Here is a 20,510-nt window from a genome sequence, read left to right on the forward strand (position 1 = left end):
AAAAGGCTAAATCCAATCTCATGGATTTAGCCTTTTATGTAAAGGATATGGGCTTCTAATTAATGTAAATTCCATATTGAAGTTCATGCTAAGTGCTGAATTTGGGTCATATAGTCTTCTTTAAAAATAGATTGCAAAGTGCGGAGGATTTCAAATTAATCTTTATGTGTCTTGATAGAGCTTAAGAATCAGAACTAGAATGGACAGATAAATATTGGGGGTGTTAGCTGAGTCTTTGCTTAGATTGGTGTCTTATGCCTCATCCCCAGAGCCCGCTAAAGATTGATTAGAGATGGTGTTATGTTTGCTTTTGTTGAAGGCCAGGAAAGAGAGAAGGTTGACTTATACAATGAAATGAATCCTTTTCAGTTTCCCTGTCCCCATTTTGTTTAAGACCAGCTGTGTCTCAGTGATCACAGTAGCCAAGAGCAATAGAATAGTGAGGGACAGGAACTGGTGATTGTTTCCTTCATGCAAATCTGCTTGCTTTTTGCATTGTTATTCGTCATAATAGTCTTCAGCAACTTGGCTGTGAATTGTTAATAGCTGACTGCAGAAAGTGAAACAGAAGCACCTCTTGGGTTGGGAGGTTTGCCCATTGTAGCCTCATAATGTAACCCTATTTGAACCGTGGATTTGGGGATTTGTGCATTTTAATGCAAAGACACAATATATAAAAGGTGAAAGCTGAGTCTTTGCACTTTAAATGGAAAATAAGACCTCTGTTGTAAGCATAGTTGTAAACAATTATGCTGAGACTTGCAAGCCGTGTAGGTAGAGCAGCCCCAATCCCTAAGAGGTGTGGTTAAAGCTCACCCCTGTGCTTGGGGTTTCTTTGAGCCCAGACTGGCTAGGCTTTGGGCAGATTTTGAGACATCTGACTCAATCCAAGGTGCAGTAAATTCTGGCTTCACTCCTCAGACCTGTCTACAGAGGTAACTCTGTAGTTCCAGGCAATTTATGTGAGGTGAAAAAGAGCCAATTGGTTAATCGATACAACCAGTCCTGAAGATATGAAAATATTTTGTGAAATACGTGGTGAAATAACTGTGGTTTGCATAGCCTTATTTTTGTGTCTCTAATCTCTGAAATAATTTTTCCAAACACTGACATTCCTTTCCATGGGAGGAGACGGCACTTTTGCTAAAATGGAAAAATACTGTTGTTGAGTTGGCTGGTTAGCTATCCAATTAATATAGTCTTTAGCATTCAATGACATATATCAGAAGTTTGGTTGTCAAGACACACTCTGAAAATCCCATGGATTTCAAGTGTTATCTGAGTGGCACATACAATCTCTTATATTATTGTCATATGAATTTATAACTTGAATACCTGTGGTCTGAAAGTTATGTAGAAAATAATTCCTACTTACTTGTAGAAAATGAGAAAAAATGCACATATAAAAGCAAAATCTATGGAGGAAAAAGGCTATTTCTAATGGTATTTTTTCCCAGGTATCATATAAAAATGCATTATATAATAATACCTTACATACATTATATAATAACATATAATACATACATCACATAAATATATACTATAATAAATTAGTCTCTAATATTCATTATTTCATAGAATGTAACCTCTGCTGACTGTGTTTGTGGGAGTTACACAAAGTGCTGCAGCTTAAACTGGTATGTACATACAGTCACGTATATATGTATAGCAATACATGCTTGTGTGTTTTGACTTGACTGAAGTAATGAGGAAAGAGTTTTTTCCTTCTGCAGAATTATTGAATTTCTTCAATGTGTTATACATGAGAATCTTTCAAATCGTTAATGTCAGCATAGAAGGAGCTGCAGACCTGCCTAAATGAGCCAAACCTTCCGTCATCGTGTGGTTTGTTCAAATGTGTCGCTGGAGAATTTTGTCACAGTTGCTGACTCTGGTATATAGTGGGTAGCTAAGCCACAAGTAAACAGCTCTACCTAAAGGATAGGCATGAATAGCCATTAGTTTCACAGGAAGGAAGGAAATTACCCCTTTCCTGATTGTCAGGTAGTTAAACGTGGTCTTTCCAGAGTGGATTTTAGTCCATGAGGTATTCAAAAAGTGAGGACAAAGGAACAGTGAAGAATTACTTTTCTAAAAAAAGAAAAAAGACCTAGCTGTAAACAACAGTAAGTAGTTGCTTTCTTGTGTTGTTCAGCTTAAATTAACCCTGAAAAAAACTAAATATCTTTTGTTTGAACTAATTTGCAAATTCGTGGTTTGTATAATTTAACTGAATTAAGGAACATTGCTGGGATGCTGATTAGTGCTGAGATTATCTGCACACACTAATAGGTAACTTGATAAGATCCGGTGGTCCCAGGAGTGGGGATAATTGTCAGAACTATCAGGCAGTTGTTGGCAGTCCAGATAAATTAAAAGTTACTTTTATTTTTTTTATTGCTTTGTAATTTGTACTTTGGTCAATACCAGTAAAGCATTTCTGGAAGTTTGTCCTCTGTATATTTTTTCCATACATCCTGTGCTTCTGTTTAGTTTTATAGGGTTAAGAAAGCCTCCAAAGATTCAGAAGTGCTTTTAAAATTAACTTGCTTTTCACTAGACCCAGTTTATTCACAGCTGGATGTAAATCCTCTTCTTTGTCTTTTTCCATCAGGTAGAAAGTAGTATTTCCCTGCTCTGCAAGGTCCAGGTGCACTGTATGCTCATGAATGCACATCCCTCTTCAGAGCTCTCTGGCATATTTGCTTTGATAACTTATCCCATTGAAAAAGCACAAATAACACTGCAAAATACGAATATAACTTCCAAATAGAAAAGAAGACATGAAAATAAACAAGGTATTCTTTTTTATTCACTAATTTTCTTTCAAGCATGTAGCTTTCACATAATTATCTGCAAAGATCACACTCAAATGATGTCAGTGGTTAATGGGCTGCAAAAAAAAATGTATATTAAAAAGCCATGTAATTTGTGACTCACCATTCCAGTTTCACTGTGTCTGAGCATAGAAAGAACTAAAACACTGAAAGATTTAGAGCCTAAGCTTACATTGTTTAGAGGTTTAAGATTTCCACTGTGGTTAATCAAAACTATATATGACTAAAATGCTGCAGTTAGGTCTAAACAGAAAACAAGCAAAACTAAACCCTTTCAGATTGAATGCAATTTTGTCTGTAAAAATCTGGTTTCTTTTTTTTTTTTCTGCCAGGTATGTTACTATGCTGGTTATTGTGTGCAAGTTGGGTAATTTCTCATCAAAAAAAAAGTCCCTTTCCATGGAAAAGGGGAAAATGTCAGTAGGACAGAGAGGTAGTAATCTACTGTTCTTGGAAAAAACCCTAATTTCCTGTGAAATTAGGAATTCATTCATCCATTCATTCTAACTTCCTCTGCAAAGTGACCTCTGGGCCCTTAGCATTTGGTATTTTGTATTTGGTGCAGTGGTAAGGAAGGGTGAGGAAAATTGATACATGGACTTTAATCCTCCCTTGATTCTGAAGGATGGAAGATCTGAGGTATCAACACCAGTATATGTTTCAGTAGTCACAAACTTGTTTTTAATTTATGGTGAAGGGAACAATGCCTTAAGGACCTCACTACCCCAAACTGCAAGAATCTTTTGCACTCTCCAGAATGCTCCCTTCACCAAGAAGGTGAAGAGCATTTGGCAAGTTGTGACTGTTTGCTGGGAGTTTTATCTTTTTTGTGGGTCATGTCTGGGGGTTATCTACCTCTTAATTTCCACTTTTGTCCTGCTGAAATAGTACTGAGCAAACCTTTGAATTGACTGCCTTACAATAATTAGATTTGGCACAATGCCTAGAGAGACACAGACTCATGTGCCATTATAAGAAAAAATCCCCAGCATATCTGCTGTTAAACGGTGCTTGTATTTACCCTATCCCAACATTTACAAAAGAAGATAATTACTGTTAAAAGAGATTTTATTAGTGAAGATTCACCAATCAGTAGCTAGAGAAAACAGGAAATCTTTAAAATACAAGAAATAAACAAGTGAGGTGCTTTCCTCAGGCAACTCCCCTCTGTTTGTCTCCATATATTCGCAGGAGTCCTGCTCCCCTGTCCTTTCCTTATGGTCCAGGGGCTCTGTGCATAATCCCCATCCTCCTTTAATGGAATCAGAGGCTTTCCCTCTCATGTACAATGTACATGTAAACCTTTAATATACACATATAACTTTCAGTGTTTAAAGTTATAATGGCAGAACAGGAAGAACTGTCATGGAGGAAAGACAAAGAAGACTAGTTGTGCTAGAAGGAGTTTTTGGTTCCTATTAAAACAATCTGTGGTCTGTGAACCTAAAGAGAGTTGCTTAAGAGCTGATAGCCTTGTTAACCAGATGCTGAAATCCCAGTTTAGCTGATCTCACTAAGCACTTCACTCTTCTGTGTTGTTGTTTTTTATGCTTGGTTGGCTTGTTGGAGATTTTTCTTTCTAATTTTTCACTGGAATCAATAGATTTGATATCTGGGAAATTTGGCCTTTACTAGATTCAATCAGTGTTGAACGTGTTACATGTTTTGCATTAGTGACAGCAGAATACCACTATTAAATTATTGTTTCCACTGGCAGGGTAGACTGGCTTAGCTGATTTCAAATGGTATGATTAGTGTGGTACCATCAGAGTCAGGTAAGCTGTGGTAGGTAGATACCAGGGGAATAATATTTCCATTTTACAGACTGAGAAATTTAGCAACATGGAGATCACGAGGCCTGGTCATAAAACCTCATCAGGCTCTTTACAGAACTGGGAGTCAGGCCCAGTCACCTAAAATCCAGTTCAAATTCCTGGCCAGTGTTACACTATCTGACAGAGAGAGTCACTAATTAGTGTTTTGAAGATCTTACTTCTCTCTTACATACAAAAGGAGGTTAATCTACGAATCCTAAATACCAAATGAATGTATCACACTGTACAGCTACAAAATGATGCTTTCAGTGTGACTTTTTAAACATCTTTCAGCTCATTCAACATTATTTTCTATAAACCAGAGTGCTTACAAAGAAATACTGTTCAACCTCTCCTCTGCAGAACAAAAAGCAGCCCACAACTGCAAGGTCTCTTTCCATTCATCAGCCACCACATCTGTTGCTTGCTTGGACACTGACCAAAATGATTCATTCAAATGTCTAACATTTATTTTTGGTGAAATACTGGGATTATACAGCGTGGCAATATTTCAAAAATGGGTCTAGAAAACCAAGGGAAGTTGGAAACAACTTCCTCAGCTGAAAACAAACACAGCGTTATATCATTCTGCAGCTTTATTAGAGGGAAGGCAGTGGCCAAGTGAAGCAGCTGGAATCGCACTGAAGTGACTGTGAACTCTGCAGATCATTTCATTCTTCCCTCTGCTACAGAGCTCAGATCCCTGATTTACAGTGCATTTTGTTTCAAAGAACTAAGCAAGGTAGGTCAAACTCTCTAAAATTTAAGATCTTTTTCTCCCTTCCCTTCTAAATAGTGAGTCTCTACCGCTGCAGCAACACTTGCAGGCAAATGTTGTAAGGTGGAGTAGCATATACTGGCTAAAAGAGCTCCTTGGAAGAAAGAATGTGATACTCATTTACTTCAAAGGTTACTTTGAACCACCCAGCACCAAGAAAAGGTACGAAAATGTGTGTGAATTTAATTTTTAATTACTTTTGAATATGTTAATACACACTCCAAGAAGTTTTACCCTGACAGAGAATGGTAAGTGACCCTGACTCTCCCTTCTGTGTTCCCTAGTGTGTTTGGTTTAATTTTTTTATTTGCTCAGGTATAGTGTGTCTTCTATAGCTACAGCAATTTCCAGTATTGTTAGTTAAAAATATGTCAGTTCTGATCTGAACAGATTATTGAACAGAAACTGGAAATAATTTCAACTTAAATAGGAGATTAACAGAGTACTTCTGAAGAATTACAATTCTGCAGAATTGAATAAGGTTTCTGTGATCTCAGCTGGAAAGTGTGTGTGTTTTCCCAAACCATTGTGGAATAAGGTAGGACATGGATCTAGCTTTCAGTAAGTGTATTGGAAGTGACAATAGGATTTGAAGCCTTCTATGCTACCACACAATGAGACAGGAATAGGTTCTACCTGCTCTTCACACTTAGTGATAACAGTGTCATTGTCACTTGTTGCCTTTCTAGATGTGATCTGGCAAGCCCAACAATATCCCAGACCTGGTTTTGTGGACTTAGAAAACATGTATACATTGAACATTGTCTGTGAATTAAAGCACATTTGATTTCTAGCTGAATGAAATTGTATCACTGAATAATATAAAATGCTTATTAATTCATAGCTAAGGAGAAGAGAGTGACTAGACTGTGTCAAGGTAAAGTAGTTTGGCAGAGCAGATTTTTAGAAACTGATTTCAGGATTATTTTACTTATGATAGGTTAGCTTACTTTCACAATCATAATGTTATTGTTCTGCCTCAGAACTGGGAAATGCAAATATTTTGATAACCCAATTTAATTTTGTTTGATGTCACTGTAACTTCTGGCCAAATTTAAAGCATTATCAGCAATTTATGCCAGGCAGACAGGATAGAGGTTCCATCAACTTTACTTCAATCCTAGGGATTTTTTATGTGCCATAAGTGAGTCCACTTCTCTTGAACTGAGAATCTCTTTGATTGTGGCACAGTGGAAGTTATTTGACTCTGGAGAATGAATTATGGTTTGGATTCTCTAATTGCCTTTGTGGAAAAGTCAGAGAAGCTCTGTCTAAGGATTCCTAGGCAGGATCTGATTACAGATTTTTACTGTATGGGTGAAGGCAGAGGAAAAGTGTTGATCAAAATAATGCAATTTCTATGTCCTGCGCATTATACATTCTTTCTTTTAATTTTAGGAATTTCTTTTTCTGCTGACAACCAAATGAGCAACTTCTGAAATACTTCCATTTTTGTTCATTTCTGATAGATTGATTCAAGAGGAAAACTTAGATCTGTTTCCTAATAAAGCCAGGTGCCTTAAAGAATTTTCTTCTCCTTGTAATTTTTAACAGACACTTGAAGTTTGTGATCTGTTATTCAGTATTAATTTTGTATAATAACTCTGCTATTCCAAGCACTAAGCAGCAGCTAGGTTTCCAGGGGATTGTAATCTATTGAATGGTCTTATTATTTGCTTATTTATTTATTTTGTCTTATGGAATGTGCCAGCAGTTCAGCTGTCTCTCTTACTGTGGTGGCTGCTTGTCTGGCTAATTTGCACTCATTATTTCTGATAATGGTTTAATTTGTGTTCATTCAGTCTGAAGCTAGCAATTTCCCCACAGTGCTGGGCTCTGTTGTGGCTGGCTTTGCTCAAGAGAGCTGACTGTGAGGAGAAGTTCCTTGTGGTCTCTGAGCAGAAGAAAGGGATTGCTGTGACAGGGGCAGGCAGTGTCCAAGAGACATTGCTTCTACAGGGGAGATGTCATTATGTGGTCATGAGCTCTCTCACAATTGCTTTTGCTTTTACAGTGTGCTTGGGGCTCCTAGACAAGAAGAAAAAGTTATGTGTTCTTCCTCAAAGGTAGCATATAGTACTTCCAGGGGAGCTCAGCTACTTCTGTACTCTATATCTTCAGTATGTCCAGGGGTTGAGGGCCCTAAAGAAGGAGCAAAAATCCACAAATTAGCCCATGGCTGCTTTTTCCCAAGAGGAATTCTGCTGGCTTGTTGCTCCTACTTCTCTTCCCCTACCCAGGCTCTCTTGTCCCTTTTTGATACTTCTTGAAGGACATATTTCAAGAATCAAAAGGCACAAGTATGAAGAACCAGCATATTTTCCCTCTATCCACTGAATATTTGCCTCTTTATTCTTTTGGCAAGTTATTCTGCTCCCAACTTTACCTTCAAATTTACTGTTTGGCTTTGGGCAAGATATGCCTCTTCCTTTCACTACTCATGTATGTGTTTATTCTGTTTAATTATAAACAAAGCAGGAATTGTCTTTCATTACATGCTGTAGTGCCTGGATCCTGTGAGGCTTTGATCTCAAGGACTAGGACCTTTGGGTACTTTCACAACATAAAATACCTGCTTCTTCCAGCAAGTGTGAGCCTGGCACACAAGTTTTGTTCCCTTCTGAGGCGTTCTAGAGGAGACAGAGAAAGTGATGTGTAGTACGTCCTGTACAGTCAATGTACTGCCACTTTCTACACTCCCATCTCTTCTTTCTAGTGGTGCCCTTTTAATGTGTTTCAGCCCCACATTACTTTAATGAGATATTTTGGCTATGTTAAGAACCATTGCCCATTTAAGAAACCTGAGTAGTGTTAACTGAGGGTGGTGTACCATATCTGGCAGAGTCAAGTGAGAAGTGATTTGTAAAGGTAATATGGGAAGCCTGTAAAACCAGTATTTCCAAGCTTCTCATTTAACACCTTAATCGTAGGTGCTATCTATTCCTATCAGTGCTGGGGAGTGTTCCCAATACCATGTTAGGGAAATGGATAAATGGCCAGTCCTCCTGAAACTGTGTTTAACAATTTGAATTTTTCAGTTTTGCAGGAATAACGCCAGTACTTACTATAGACTTGATCTTGAAGTAAAAACATACTTGGCTTTGTATGAGTAGGAAAATTAGAATTACACTGATACAAGAGTAGACATCCTTAATCTACTGTACACAGTGATCCCAGTATATTAACTGTGAGGACATAATAAAGTATGTTATCATGTTATCCAAAACATTCCAGCTGATATGTACTAGGAGTATTTTGGAATTGGATGTTCTGATACGCTCATGCAAGAGTATGTGTCAAGAGTAATATAAGCACAGCAATATTACATTTATGCTAGAAGAAACTGCTGAGTTATATAAAGGAAGGGTAGAATAAACCTAGGAAAACAGAGATCAATTTAGAGGGCAGTACACAACCAAGCACACTGCAATAAGTGACTAGGAAATTAATCTGTGAAATTGAATAGGCTGTAAGAGGGCCTATTAGAGGTATGAATTGTGGTTCTCTGGGGTTATTTCTTAACTCTTCTTTTTAAAAGGACTGTAAATATAGCAGATTGTAACCTATTTTTTATCTGTTGTTCAATAGATATTTTGTATCTTGCTGGAGAGAGTGTTACTAAGGATTTTTTCTGTAATGACCTGTTGTTACCCTGCAAAGCCTTTTGAATGGCTGTTGTCTAACATATGTTTAATTGGCCTTAATTAGTCTGCCGAGTCAGCTGCAGAGAAAAATCTCTTCATTTACTCTGTATCCTCTACTCTCACTTTATAAGTTTTTGGTTGGAGGGAGTTGTGGTTAAAGCATGTGTTTGTTCAAAGAGTACAAGCATTTAAAAAACATGCTCGGAGCTGCATGATCATGTAATGATCACATGAATGCTAGTCAAAATATTCTTTCATCACAAATACGTGAAACAGTTGCAAAGTAAAAATTCCAAGTAATTTTTGCATGAAAACCTTAAAAAACCATAATTAATTAGAAATGCAAGCATTCATTATCCCATCAGTCCAGCCACTGCGAAGCTGAAGCACTTGAATTTTTTAAATCAGATATCTCTGTTGCTCTAGGTATGTAGTTATTATGGTGGCTTTTAGCCAAAGAAAATCCTGCTGGCACTTGAGGAGGACTGGAAAAGACCTGAAGCTTCCATGGAACAGCACTTGATCAGTGTGTTAGCTCTCAGCCAGTAGGATTCCTGGTGTGCCTGCTGGCTCTGAGGTGTGTCCTGGCACTGCTGAGATGCAGCACTCTGGGGGATGGCAAGCAAAGGGGGCAAAGCCAGGCTGCTTTTCTCTTCCCGGCAGAGAAAACAGACCAGGAGCAGTAGGGGCTGCCCAGGTAAGTGCTGCCTTCCTCCACCACACTGAGCATGATGGCACAAAGGGAGCCTCCCTTCAGGAAGGGAAAGGTCTCCCAGAGGTGAGGCTGTGGTTTCTGCCCTTCACCATGAGAGAAGGGACAGTGCTGAGTTTGAGAAGGGAGGACAGGCTGTGCTTGAGCCACTAGGCAGGGACTCTAGATTTAGCACTTGGTTTGATCAGAGACTTCCTGTAGGTCATTCTCAGCATTCTACAGTCAACCAGACTAATGCTACTTCTCACTTGAACCTCATTTCAGTAAGGGTTATGAATATGAAGCATTATGACTGGTTATGTAAATACTTTGGCAGTGCTGACACATACAATACATCAGGCAATTTTTAAATCTCAAGTGTCACTGTTTAGCTAAATGTCTATATCTTTTTGTAAGAATATTAGATTTTTTTTTCTCTAAAAATGGTGCCACTTTTAAGTGTTTCACAGATATGACCAGTCATTTTCCTGACTCTGATGTACAGATTTTGTGGTTATGTGATTTGCAGTGGCTACAGCAACTCCTTACATTCCAAAGAAATAGTAAAAATTATATTCTTACTTTTAGCTTATATTCTTACTTATAGCTTACTTTTAGAAGGGAATAAGAGCAGAAACAAGTGCTATCTATGGAGTTATCAAGTGTCCTCCCCTTCACCAGTGCATATCCTGGGGACATCTGGGTTTCTTTGTCATTTTTGGGAATGGAAGACTTGGTGCTTGGGATCAGCTTGAAAATAATCGGTTTTGATGAGATGCAATTGCTGGTTGCAGACATTTATCAGGTCTCGGACTGTGGAAACGGGACACTGCTCAATTGCAGCCGTTGTCTGGAAGATATTTTATATTCAGGCCAGAACTACTGTGATACTTTTCCTACTACAGCAGCCTTATTTAGATATAAAGTTGGATTTTCCATTTTTGTTTGACATTTCTGTGTTGGCAAAACCGCTGGTCTGAAATTGCAGATTTACCCAGTATTAACTGAGTCTGTGCTATCAGAGTTTGTTAATCCTGTAGCACTCACTTTGTGTGAAGTGTTTTCAGGCTCTTATCTGGTCTAAGGACTTCAATCCCACAGATGAGGTGGTGTGTTATGACTAACAGGGTCGTGTTTGGCCTTGCTTGAAGAAAGTTGGTTTTGGCCTAAGTTCTAGGACATGTCTAGCTAGTACATTGCAAATACATTTCTAACACTGCTTTGCTGAGAGACATAATGGAGAATGATTGTTATTTGCATTCCTTTCTTATCTGCTAGAACAAATACATCTGTATTGTGGCTCAAAAACAACATTTCCAGTCATGTGTCATATCTGTTGTGACCCACTATTGAATTCAGGATGACATATGAAGTAATTAGGGTACCATATATCTAATCACCATTAGAAGGATGGTCAAAAGACAATTGTGTGTGTACGTGTCTGTGAAAGAGAAAACATAGACACAAGCCTTGGTTCTGCTTTTGTGTTTACCAGCTTAAAACGCTCCTTTCCTAGTTGCTCTGTCTGCAGTGACAATTTTAGGCTTAATCTGTAGTATAGCTCCGATTTAATTTTGTAGTATGAGTGTTTCAGGCACCTCCTGCTATAGGAATGTTTCTGCATAAAGATAAGCGGTTATCTTGGCTTTGTCCTTTTGAGGGAGAAATGTGAATCTGTGACAGTCTGTAATTTCATCAGTATTCCTTGTGCGTTTTCAAATCTATCCTATGTCTTTGTAAAATGCTTGCCATAAATACATGTGTACCTCTAATGAATTTGCTCAGCCTTCTGAGTTTTGAACTTTACAGATAAACTACCAGGTAGATTTCATGTTTATGTTTTTGAAGCTAGATAAATTCAAAATTTGTCATCCCAAAAGTTCCAAGAAAAAATTATGAGGGCTTGCAACTGAATTCATTACCTGGATAAACTTGCTGCCACAATATGACAAGCAGCCCTAAGTGACCTTTTGGGAAACTAGTTGTTCTCCAGCTTTTGACTCTTGCAAATGACAGAAGTTGAAGTGATGCAATCAAATAAGCTTTCCTTTAGCCACAGATAATAGACATGGAATGTGATGTGCTCACAATTGTTCAAAAAGACATTGATAGGAGGGTTTGTGTAATATCTTCCCTCTATGAACTGAACTGTTGAGACAGCCAACCCTCCAAACCATAATTTTTCTGGTAAGTCAGGACCCATTGCTGTGACCTCTGAAACCAATTTAGCTGGCCAAAGGCTCTAACACTGTTTGTCACACTAAAAAAATAGATTTGGGGGTTACCACTCAAATATTTGTGTTACCTTTAACTAACAGACACAATGAATAAACTCTTCCCTTTGACCTTTCTGTAAAATTCAAAAGTGATGAGGACCAAATGTGAGAGACAGAGGTTGTGTGGGCTGAGCTTCAATTTGTGGTAAAGGCTGCCAGTGTAATTCAGTTAGGTCCTAACTTGTGTGGTGCCCAGGGAACTCTGAACCCCCAGGAGGACTTTGCTTCAAGTGAAGTGGATGGAAATTGCAACTTTTTTGTTTGTTTTCTTCTATTTTAAACTGAAAGCCCAATGTAATTTAATTCCAATGCCGTTGCAGAGAACTCAGGGCTGAGGTGTGGAGGGGTCAAGCTACTTCCCCTGGCCAAACAGGATGCTTGTGGCATTGCCATGAATAGGTTCCAAAGGACTGTCCCCTGTCATAACTCTAAGGCCATTCTTAGTGTGACAAGAGCTGTTCTATTTTAGGCAGATCCAACCATTTGTTCAAGTTGTCATTATGGCTTAGCTATAATAGTGGCAGAGGACATGAACTCTAGGTACTTTTAGTAGAAAGCTGTGAATATGACAACTGAGATCCAAGTCTGTAATTCCCTGCTGAAATTCAGAGAAAGACTGTTCATGCAACACGTGGTGAAGTCTCTTCCCAGCAGTTCTGTGGCTTTGTATTTTAGAAATATTTCCTGATGATCTGTATTTCTTGATAATTCTGCTTTCTGTCCTAAGTTCTAAAAGTGCCAAGAGCCATCCTGTTATATTCCTATAAAGTCATTTAGAAATTAACTTCTGTTCTACAGAAGAGGACAGGAAATGAAACTTCCTGGTAAACTATTTTCATAATTAAGCAACTGAATCAAGGAGGTTCAGTTTTCAGAGCTGCTTGTGGCTCAGCAAACAGGAATGGACTCGTCAAACAACTGCTAAGTGTACACTTTACACAGGGTGTTTACTATTTAAAATAAAGTTAAAAAAAAGGGACAGGATTAAATCTAAACTTGGATATATGAATCCATATGCAATAGAACACTGTTCTGTAACCTGTGGCTGCTCCCAAGGCGTATTGGCAGGCCTCTAACCACACTTTCCTGTTTATTAAAAAATGTTTTCCACGCACTGGCTCCCCAGACTGGGGACACTGAGCCAGTGAACTGCACCAAGCCTCCCTTACCCTTACTAGCACTTGCCTTAAAGCCAAGCAGAAACTGCTCTCTGACAGTATTGTTTTCTCTACTGAGCCTCAGTTTGCAAACACATTAATGAGAATTTTCCAGCTTGGAAAGTAAGCCATTTGTCAAAGATCATACAGGAAATTAGTGACAGAATAAGGAGTACAACTAGATTTCTTCACAAGACCTAGACTTGAACTGCAAGACAGTTTTGACTCTGGAAATTTATTAATTTCAGAGTCATGTATTAAGAGATAATGTGTTTCAGGACCACAGAGAAACATCCCTGCTGAATTATGGTTAATGAAAAAAATCTGTGTCCTCACTGATGTAATCCATTATAACTCCACTGACGATCACCCACTGCTTATCTTTTTCAGGACAGGGTTTAACACCACGAGTCTGACTATAGAAGTGCTTCATATATGTCAGTGTCAGAATCAAAAGTTTCTGGGCTTTGCAAACGTAATTGGCAGTCTTTGCTGAGCCCTAGCCACAGAGTCTAATTGCAGCATCTGTGCACTGGCAGCAGTGGTAAACAATGTTCCTTCTGCTTTTTTACTCCTACTGCTAAAGAAGACTCCCTGCATTGAAGACTAGAGTTAGAGAGGAGGAAAAATATAAGCCTGGAAAAATAATTGCATTCTAAAGGTGTGCTCTTTCATTGGTGTTTTAAACTATAGGAGGCTTGGGAAATATTTGGCATTTATTTGGGTATGTGTTTTTTCTCCCGCGATACATCATCTTTAAAATGTTAAATATAAAATTAACATTGTTGGGCATTAGGCAAATGTTTGTCATTGTTTTGTTTAGTTGCATAAATTTGATTTGAAGGCATAGTTTTTTGTATAGGCAAACCCACTTAAAAATCCAGTTGTTAACCTGACTGTCCTCTGAAACTGTCCAAATGTAATGTTCCAGATGTTAATGGTACTGCTCCATGTTTATACTCTTCTCTCAGCAGCTGTTAAGCTGTTTGAAAAAATTACTCAGATGGGTGGTAGTGGTATTTGATGCAGAATCTACCCCCAAGGGGCATGTAATTACATAAATGCAGCCCAATAAGTATCATTTATCAGGACAGCAAACCAAATAACATTCTTTCAGCCTGATGTAAATCACAAATGCTAACACAGCCTCTTGACAGAACAGGCTGTGCTGACTCTTACTACATATTTTTTTAATCAAGAGTTATAAAATTACACAAGCTTTTTTTCCCCTTCCCTGTCTATCCATCTACAAATGAGAAGTCTAATCCTGCTAATGCGTGTGCACATGCGTAGCTTTGCTGGTGTGAGTGATCCTTTCAAACTGGGTGAGCTACTTTTTGGAGCAAAGGTAAGCACAGGAATACGAGTTTGCAGATGTGGCTGTGCAGGCAGTGTGCTCTGGAGACCCCTCTCCTGCTGTCCCTAGCATGCTGTAATTAATGGCATTGCAGGAATGCAGGGCTGAGTTCCAGATGCACGGGCTGAATTTTGGTTCAGGAATGGAGATAGCGCTCAGAAATTCAGCAGTAAGATAAATCATAGCAGAACTAATGACTGCTCTCAGGCACAGGTCTTAAGTGCAGCTGAGCCCAGCCAAACTATTCAGCTTTAAATGATAACAGAGTTTTGAAGAATAGTTGTTTTGATCATTGCAGAGACTTTTGTCTGACTGTGGCTACCTGTGATGTGCTGCAACTTTGTCTAAACTGCAAACTAAACACAGTGAAATAATACTGTGAAATAACTTCTGACTGCTTTTCTTTCTGTTGTTCAAACTCTGTTTCCTGTGTGTTTTCCCATTAATTTCTTTTTTTCCCTCTGTTTTGGTTTATATTCCTCTTTTCCTCCCCCTCACCTTCCTTCCCACCCACAGAAAGAGTTTCTATGTGAAAAAATCATGTTGTACTTGCAAGTTCCAGAAGCTTTTGCAAGAGAAGAAAACTGAGAAAATCCTATAATTCTGTCTTTAAAAAAAAGGACACACAAATATTTTCATTTTGAGCTCTTACAGTGCATTTTTTGTTCATGGGAAACCTTACTTTCTGTCATCTATTACCTGTTTCTCAGCTCACTAGTGGAAGAACACCATAGTGTGTATTATACCTGCAATATGTTCTATATATTTCTTTCTCTACATTCTTTGCTGTATTAAGGAAATCCAAGATGTTAAATGGGCCTGCAAGTCATCATTTCTTGATACAAAGACATACATGAAAGAGATTAATAAAGCCATGAACTTTTAGTTGCTGGAGAAATTGCTGTCATTTTGTTAACTATAATTTGAGGCAGGGTGGTGGGTGAAATTTTACAGAAGATGTCTTCCTGGCATTTTAAATGATTTTTTTCCCCCTACATAGATGTCTAATGCTCTTCTGATTTTAGATAGATATAATGCATAAAACTTGCTTCACGTAGGGACAGAGCAGTAAAGTACAAAACCTGACCAGAAAAGAACAGCACAATCATACTTCAATAAAACTTTGCATCTGGTCTCCCAGAAATTTATCAGTGATACTGTGCTCTGTGCTGTCTGTTAAGAAATGAATGTAAAGAAAACACAAGAGTTATTGAAGATTTAAAGGTCTGTTTTGAATTGAACATTTCTTGAAATGCCTGTGACCAAATTTCTTCAGGAGTTTTGTGCTTGCAACTGACAGATAAAAGGTGACAGATATGTCAAACTAGGGCAATGTTTTTGGTTTATGGCCAAAAACATGAAAGAATTGCAGTTCACTATTTACAATGCAGTAAAACATTTCTCCTTTGACCATTTAATTTCTTTTCTTCCCCAGAAAGCCACTCTGCAACATGACATTTGAAGATTTTGAGAACTACTCTTACTTCTACGATCTGTCTGAGGAAGATGAGTCACCCCAGTCCTCCCTCAGCATTGCCCATATTATTTCCCTTTTCTTTTACAGTGTGGCATTTCTGCTGGGAGTGCCAGGTAATGCCATTGTCATCTGGTTTATGGGCTTTAAATGGGATAAATCTGTTTCCACACTCTGGTTCCTGAATCTGGCCATTGCAGATTTCATTTTTGTTCTCTTCCTGCCCCTCTATATTACATATGTGGCAATGGGCTTCCACTGGCCTTTTGGGAAGTGGCTCTGCAAAATGAACTCATTCATTGCACTGCTTAATATGTTTGCCAGTGTTTTCTTCCTGACATTCATCAGCCTCGACCGCTACATCCGCCTTGTCCACCCCGTCTTTTCCTACAAGTACAGGACTGTGAAGAACACCCTCCTTCTCAGTGGGGTCATTTGGATGTCAGCTGCAATTATTGGTGGCCCTGCCTTGTACTTTAGAGACACAGCTACAGTTCTCAACAATGTCACCATTTGCTACAACAACTTCCATGTGCATGACAGAGAACTTATTTTGCTGACACATCACATCCTCATTTGGGTGAGGCTTGCATTTGGTTACCTCTTTCCTTTAGTGACCATGGTCATTTGCTACTCGCTGCTGATTGTCAAAGTGAAGAGGAGAACTGTACTGACTTCCAGCAGGCTTTTCTGGACCATCACTGCTGTAGTTGTAGCTTTTTTTGTCTGCTGGACACCGTATCATATATTCAGCATTGTGGAGCTGTCTGCTCACCACGATGAAAACCTGCACGACTTACTGCAGGATGGCATTCCCCTCTCCACCGGCCTTGGTTTCATCAACAGCTGCCTCAACCCAATCCTGTACGTTCTGATCAGCAAGAAGTTCCAGGCGCAGGTGAGGAGCACGGTGTCGGAGGTGCTGAAGCTGGCCCTGTGGGAGGTGAGCCGCTCGGGCACCGTCAGCGAGCAGCTCTGGAGCTCGGACAACGCGCCCGCGCGCTGCTGTGAGACTGCCCAGTGACTGCTCGTGCCAGCAGCTCTCCCCAGAGGAGCTGACAGGAGATTTGGAGGTGTTCTTGGCTTCACATCTGCCAGTCAGGTGTGCATCTTTGCATAGACAGTTTTCTGTAAACAGCTGGCTTCGTTGCACTTGCTGCTTTAATGGAAAGGTTTTTAAGGGATGCGTGATTTGGATGTGTGCCCTTGCAATGCACATACAGCCTGAACTGAAAGTTATCAGCGTAGGTGGAATTACTCTAACTGGGCTTTTGCTGAGGAATGTTGTTGTGATCCTGTTGGTTTGCTGTGGCTCCATACCTCACTGATATCAAAAGAGCACATAATAAAAATATTCCTCCTTGCCATTGCTGATACAACTCTTGGTTGAGGCACTCTCATCCAAGAGGCTGTGGCTGTACATCACTGGGTCATGAGTCTCCTCACTGCCTACTACTGCCCCAAGGAGGAATCCCCTGGCTACATCCCACCTAAATGAAGCTATCAGTGGCTCCAGCCTGCAGCTGGAGAAGAATCCCAAGATGGAAGACACTTAATAGCTGCCTTCTATTGTCAAAAAAGAAAAATATGGAAATAAAACCTGTCTTCTCACACTGCTCTTTATTTTACACTCAAAACTAAGACAGGAGACCCTGTGTTTTGTGGTCACTTACTGTATTTTTAGCACTAGCTGGGTACAAAATACTGAGCAGATGTTTCATATAGGTATTAGGCTCATTCAAAATGTGCAAAGAATCAGTGAAAATATTTCTTACAGTTTATGTGCCACACCTCTCTTTCTGTGTTTAAAAGTTTAATCCTAGAGAGGTTTACAACTATTGATTGCTCTTTATTCCTCTTTCAAACAAAGGTAAAGAAATAATATAACATTTTGTTTGCCTCAATGTCAAGCTTAACAAATGAGTGAAGTCGTTAGTATTCTGTTACAAGTCTGTCGTCAAATTCGGGCTTTTTTTCCAAATTAGAGGCAAGACAGTTTATCCAGGAAATGGAGTCCACTCCCATAAGAAAGATGAAGTAGTCCCAGTTATGCTGTATTCTGTTACAACTTGTTGCTTGCTGCAGAATCATGCATGCACCAATGCAAATATATAAATGCTATGTGGAGTGAACCAATTTCTGATGGAATACCACTTAATTAAAAAGTTGAATGTGGGACAAAACTCTACTGCAAGTAAAAGCATAGAGCTTTGGGTAAATTTGAATTGTTTTTTCCTAGCTATTGGCCTAGGCATATCGAATAAAACTGCCTTTCAGATAATTTACCTAGTTTATATGGCCTGCCAACACAGTAGCATTTATGCTATAATCGAGGCCTTATATGTAAATAGATTTGCTTTTGTATAAAATATATATATATATGCATGAGCACATCCAATATTGGTAGCTGCACAAATAGAAACAGCCTGACTGTGGTCTGTAACTATTTCTCTGGGCTCTGGTTTCAGAGTCTGAGAGTCAGGCAGGATCAGTGATATTTCAGTGTATTTCCCTTTGGGCTGAAAAGCTGGTAAGCAGTATTCTTCCTTTGAGTCATTTGCTGCCTGGTACATAGTTCCTCATCATAATATTTTGGCACCGTGCTGTTGTATGTGCCTAAATCAAACATTTTGCAGTTTTTCTTCACATGTTCCCTGACATCTTTCTAAGAATGATGTACTCTCCTGGCTGTATTCCAAGTGAAGCAATAAAATTTTCTTGTTTCCAAAGAGCATGTTCATTTGCTTTTCTTAGCAGCAATGTGTGGTGACTGGCTTTTCTTATAACAGCTCCTTCCCAAAGATTTTGGAAGGTGAAATCAAGCCCTGGCCCTTTCTGCTATGGGATTTAAGGTTCATGTCAGGTTTCTTCAGCTGTGTGCACACACATGTTCCTATGCACAGCACAGAGACTGATTTTCAAATGGGGGAGCATATATGTCCCATCTTCCATAAAGGATCAGAAAGTGTGGCCTGAAGCAGACAGGAGGATAGAACTGAAAAAAAGCCAAAATTAGCCTTGATCTATGGCATTAGGTGGATTAACAATTGTGCAGTGTAACTGCTACTGTTCACACCAAGATCAGTTACAGAATTATCTCAATCATTTCTTCAAGAGTAATTCAAGATATCTAAACAAAACAGATAATGCTCTAAGTTTCTATTTCCAAAGAGTCTCCAAAACACCACAAACAATTCTATGCTGCTTGGGCTGAGGAATGCTCATTTGATTCACCACAATGGAAAAAAAAAAGGCCAGGAAAAGGAAAGGAACCTGTGTCATCATGCAAAGAGATACTACAGAAATAGTAATTGACACATTTCATAATGGACAGGTTCTAGTTACTTTTATCTTCTTCCTAGACACTTTGTGTTTCTGAAGGTTTTTATGTAGATTAGTTTTGTTCAAACTGTTTTCCCAGTATACCTGTATAGAACATACTGAAGTAATGGAATTTTCTACTGATCCCTCTGTTATGGGGTGCACTTGGGATACTTGCCTTATTTAATCCAGGGTGCTGTTTTTTCACAGGCACAATGACACAGTAATATACCAACACATACCCAAACACCACCCAAAACCACCTAACACAAATATATGTGGATTGAGCAGAATACTCTTGCCCACAACACCTACCTATATTTTCACTGGGAACACTGTGCTCTCTAGGGTTTTTTGTTTCTTTTTTTTCTGTGCAACTTTCTTTTTAGTATTAGGATAAAAAAAACCCTGCCAAAACCCAACACACACAAGAAATCTTAAGAACCAAAGAGTTTGTGTGTGTATGCTTAGCATAAATGTAAGATACATAAATCCAGTCTGCAGGTCACGCGGATGACTCAGTGTTGCATTTTAACGAAGTTATCATCTATAAATCAAACCATTTTATCCACTTAGGACTTTAATTTGAAAGCTAAGGAAAGAGTATCAAGGTAAGCAGCACATTGAATGGGAGGTCAGAAAAAGTGATGGCCAAGATAATAAAACCTATATTTTTGAGACAGAATTTTTAATAACTTGCTTGTCTGATATGGTGCTTGCCAATTTCTTGCTTTTAACAGCACCACGACAGAATTGGTGAAACTAAGCTCCATGATTTAGCAAAAGCAACAGCTAGAGAATTGCCACAGAAAGGGTACTGTTTAGGAATTAGGCTTATGGAAAGTGGCAAGTGAGCCTGTAACAATACTCACTTTCAGATCTTTAACCGTGCTTTAAGCCTCTAGCAGGCAGATTTCTTTCTGAGACAAATTATAAACAAAGCTCGTACATAATCTGAAGTTGGCAGACCTTTAAACAAGGAGAAAGAGGACCTGCTGTGCCAGATAACCACACAGATGCTCTGTGAAAAAAACAACAAAAAGAGTTACTTAAGATGCAGCTGTCAGACTCTGACAGTGGGCATCTTCATCTCAGAGTGACCAATGTGGCACATAAAAGGATTCCATTTCATGGTCACAATAAATCCTGTCAGTCCAATGC

At 38.9% G+C, this 20,510-nt stretch overlaps 1 protein-coding gene across 3 annotated transcripts; it reads left to right on the forward strand.

Moving 5' to 3' along the window:
- Window positions 1-2,691: 2,691 nt before the first annotated feature.
- On the forward strand, window positions 2,692-18,730 carry CMKLR2 (chemerin chemokine-like receptor 2). 3 transcript variants are annotated; one of them, XM_058809486.1, is made up of 3 exons: window positions 2,692-2,798; window positions 5,246-5,393; window positions 15,990-18,730. In XM_058809486.1, the coding sequence occupies exon 3, from the start codon at window positions 16,006-16,008 to the stop codon at window positions 17,050-17,052; it is 1,047 nt and encodes a 348-aa protein (XP_058665469.1). In that variant the 5' UTR covers window positions 2,692-2,798; window positions 5,246-5,393; window positions 15,990-16,005; the 3' UTR covers window positions 17,053-18,730. The 3 variants fall into 3 exon arrangements, with proteins under 3 accessions (XP_058665469.1, XP_058665470.1, XP_058665471.1); XM_058809487.1 differs by lacking the exon at window positions 2,692-2,798 and having other exon boundaries at window positions 5,233-5,393; XM_058809488.1 differs by lacking the exons at window positions 2,692-2,798; window positions 5,246-5,393 and adding an exon at window positions 9,635-9,770.
- Window positions 18,731-20,510: the final 1,780 nt, after the last annotated feature.

This window comes from Ammospiza caudacuta, chromosome 8 (assembly GCF_027887145.1).
Source record: "Ammospiza caudacuta isolate bAmmCau1 chromosome 8, bAmmCau1.pri, whole genome shotgun sequence".
NCBI lineage: Eukaryota > Metazoa > Chordata > Aves > Passeriformes > Passerellidae > Ammospiza > Ammospiza caudacuta.

Coding starts and splice junctions, on each gene's coding strand:
- CMKLR2 (XM_058809486.1), top strand. CDS start 16,006: ATGACATTTGAAGATTTTGAGAACTACTCTTACTTCTACGATCTGTCT.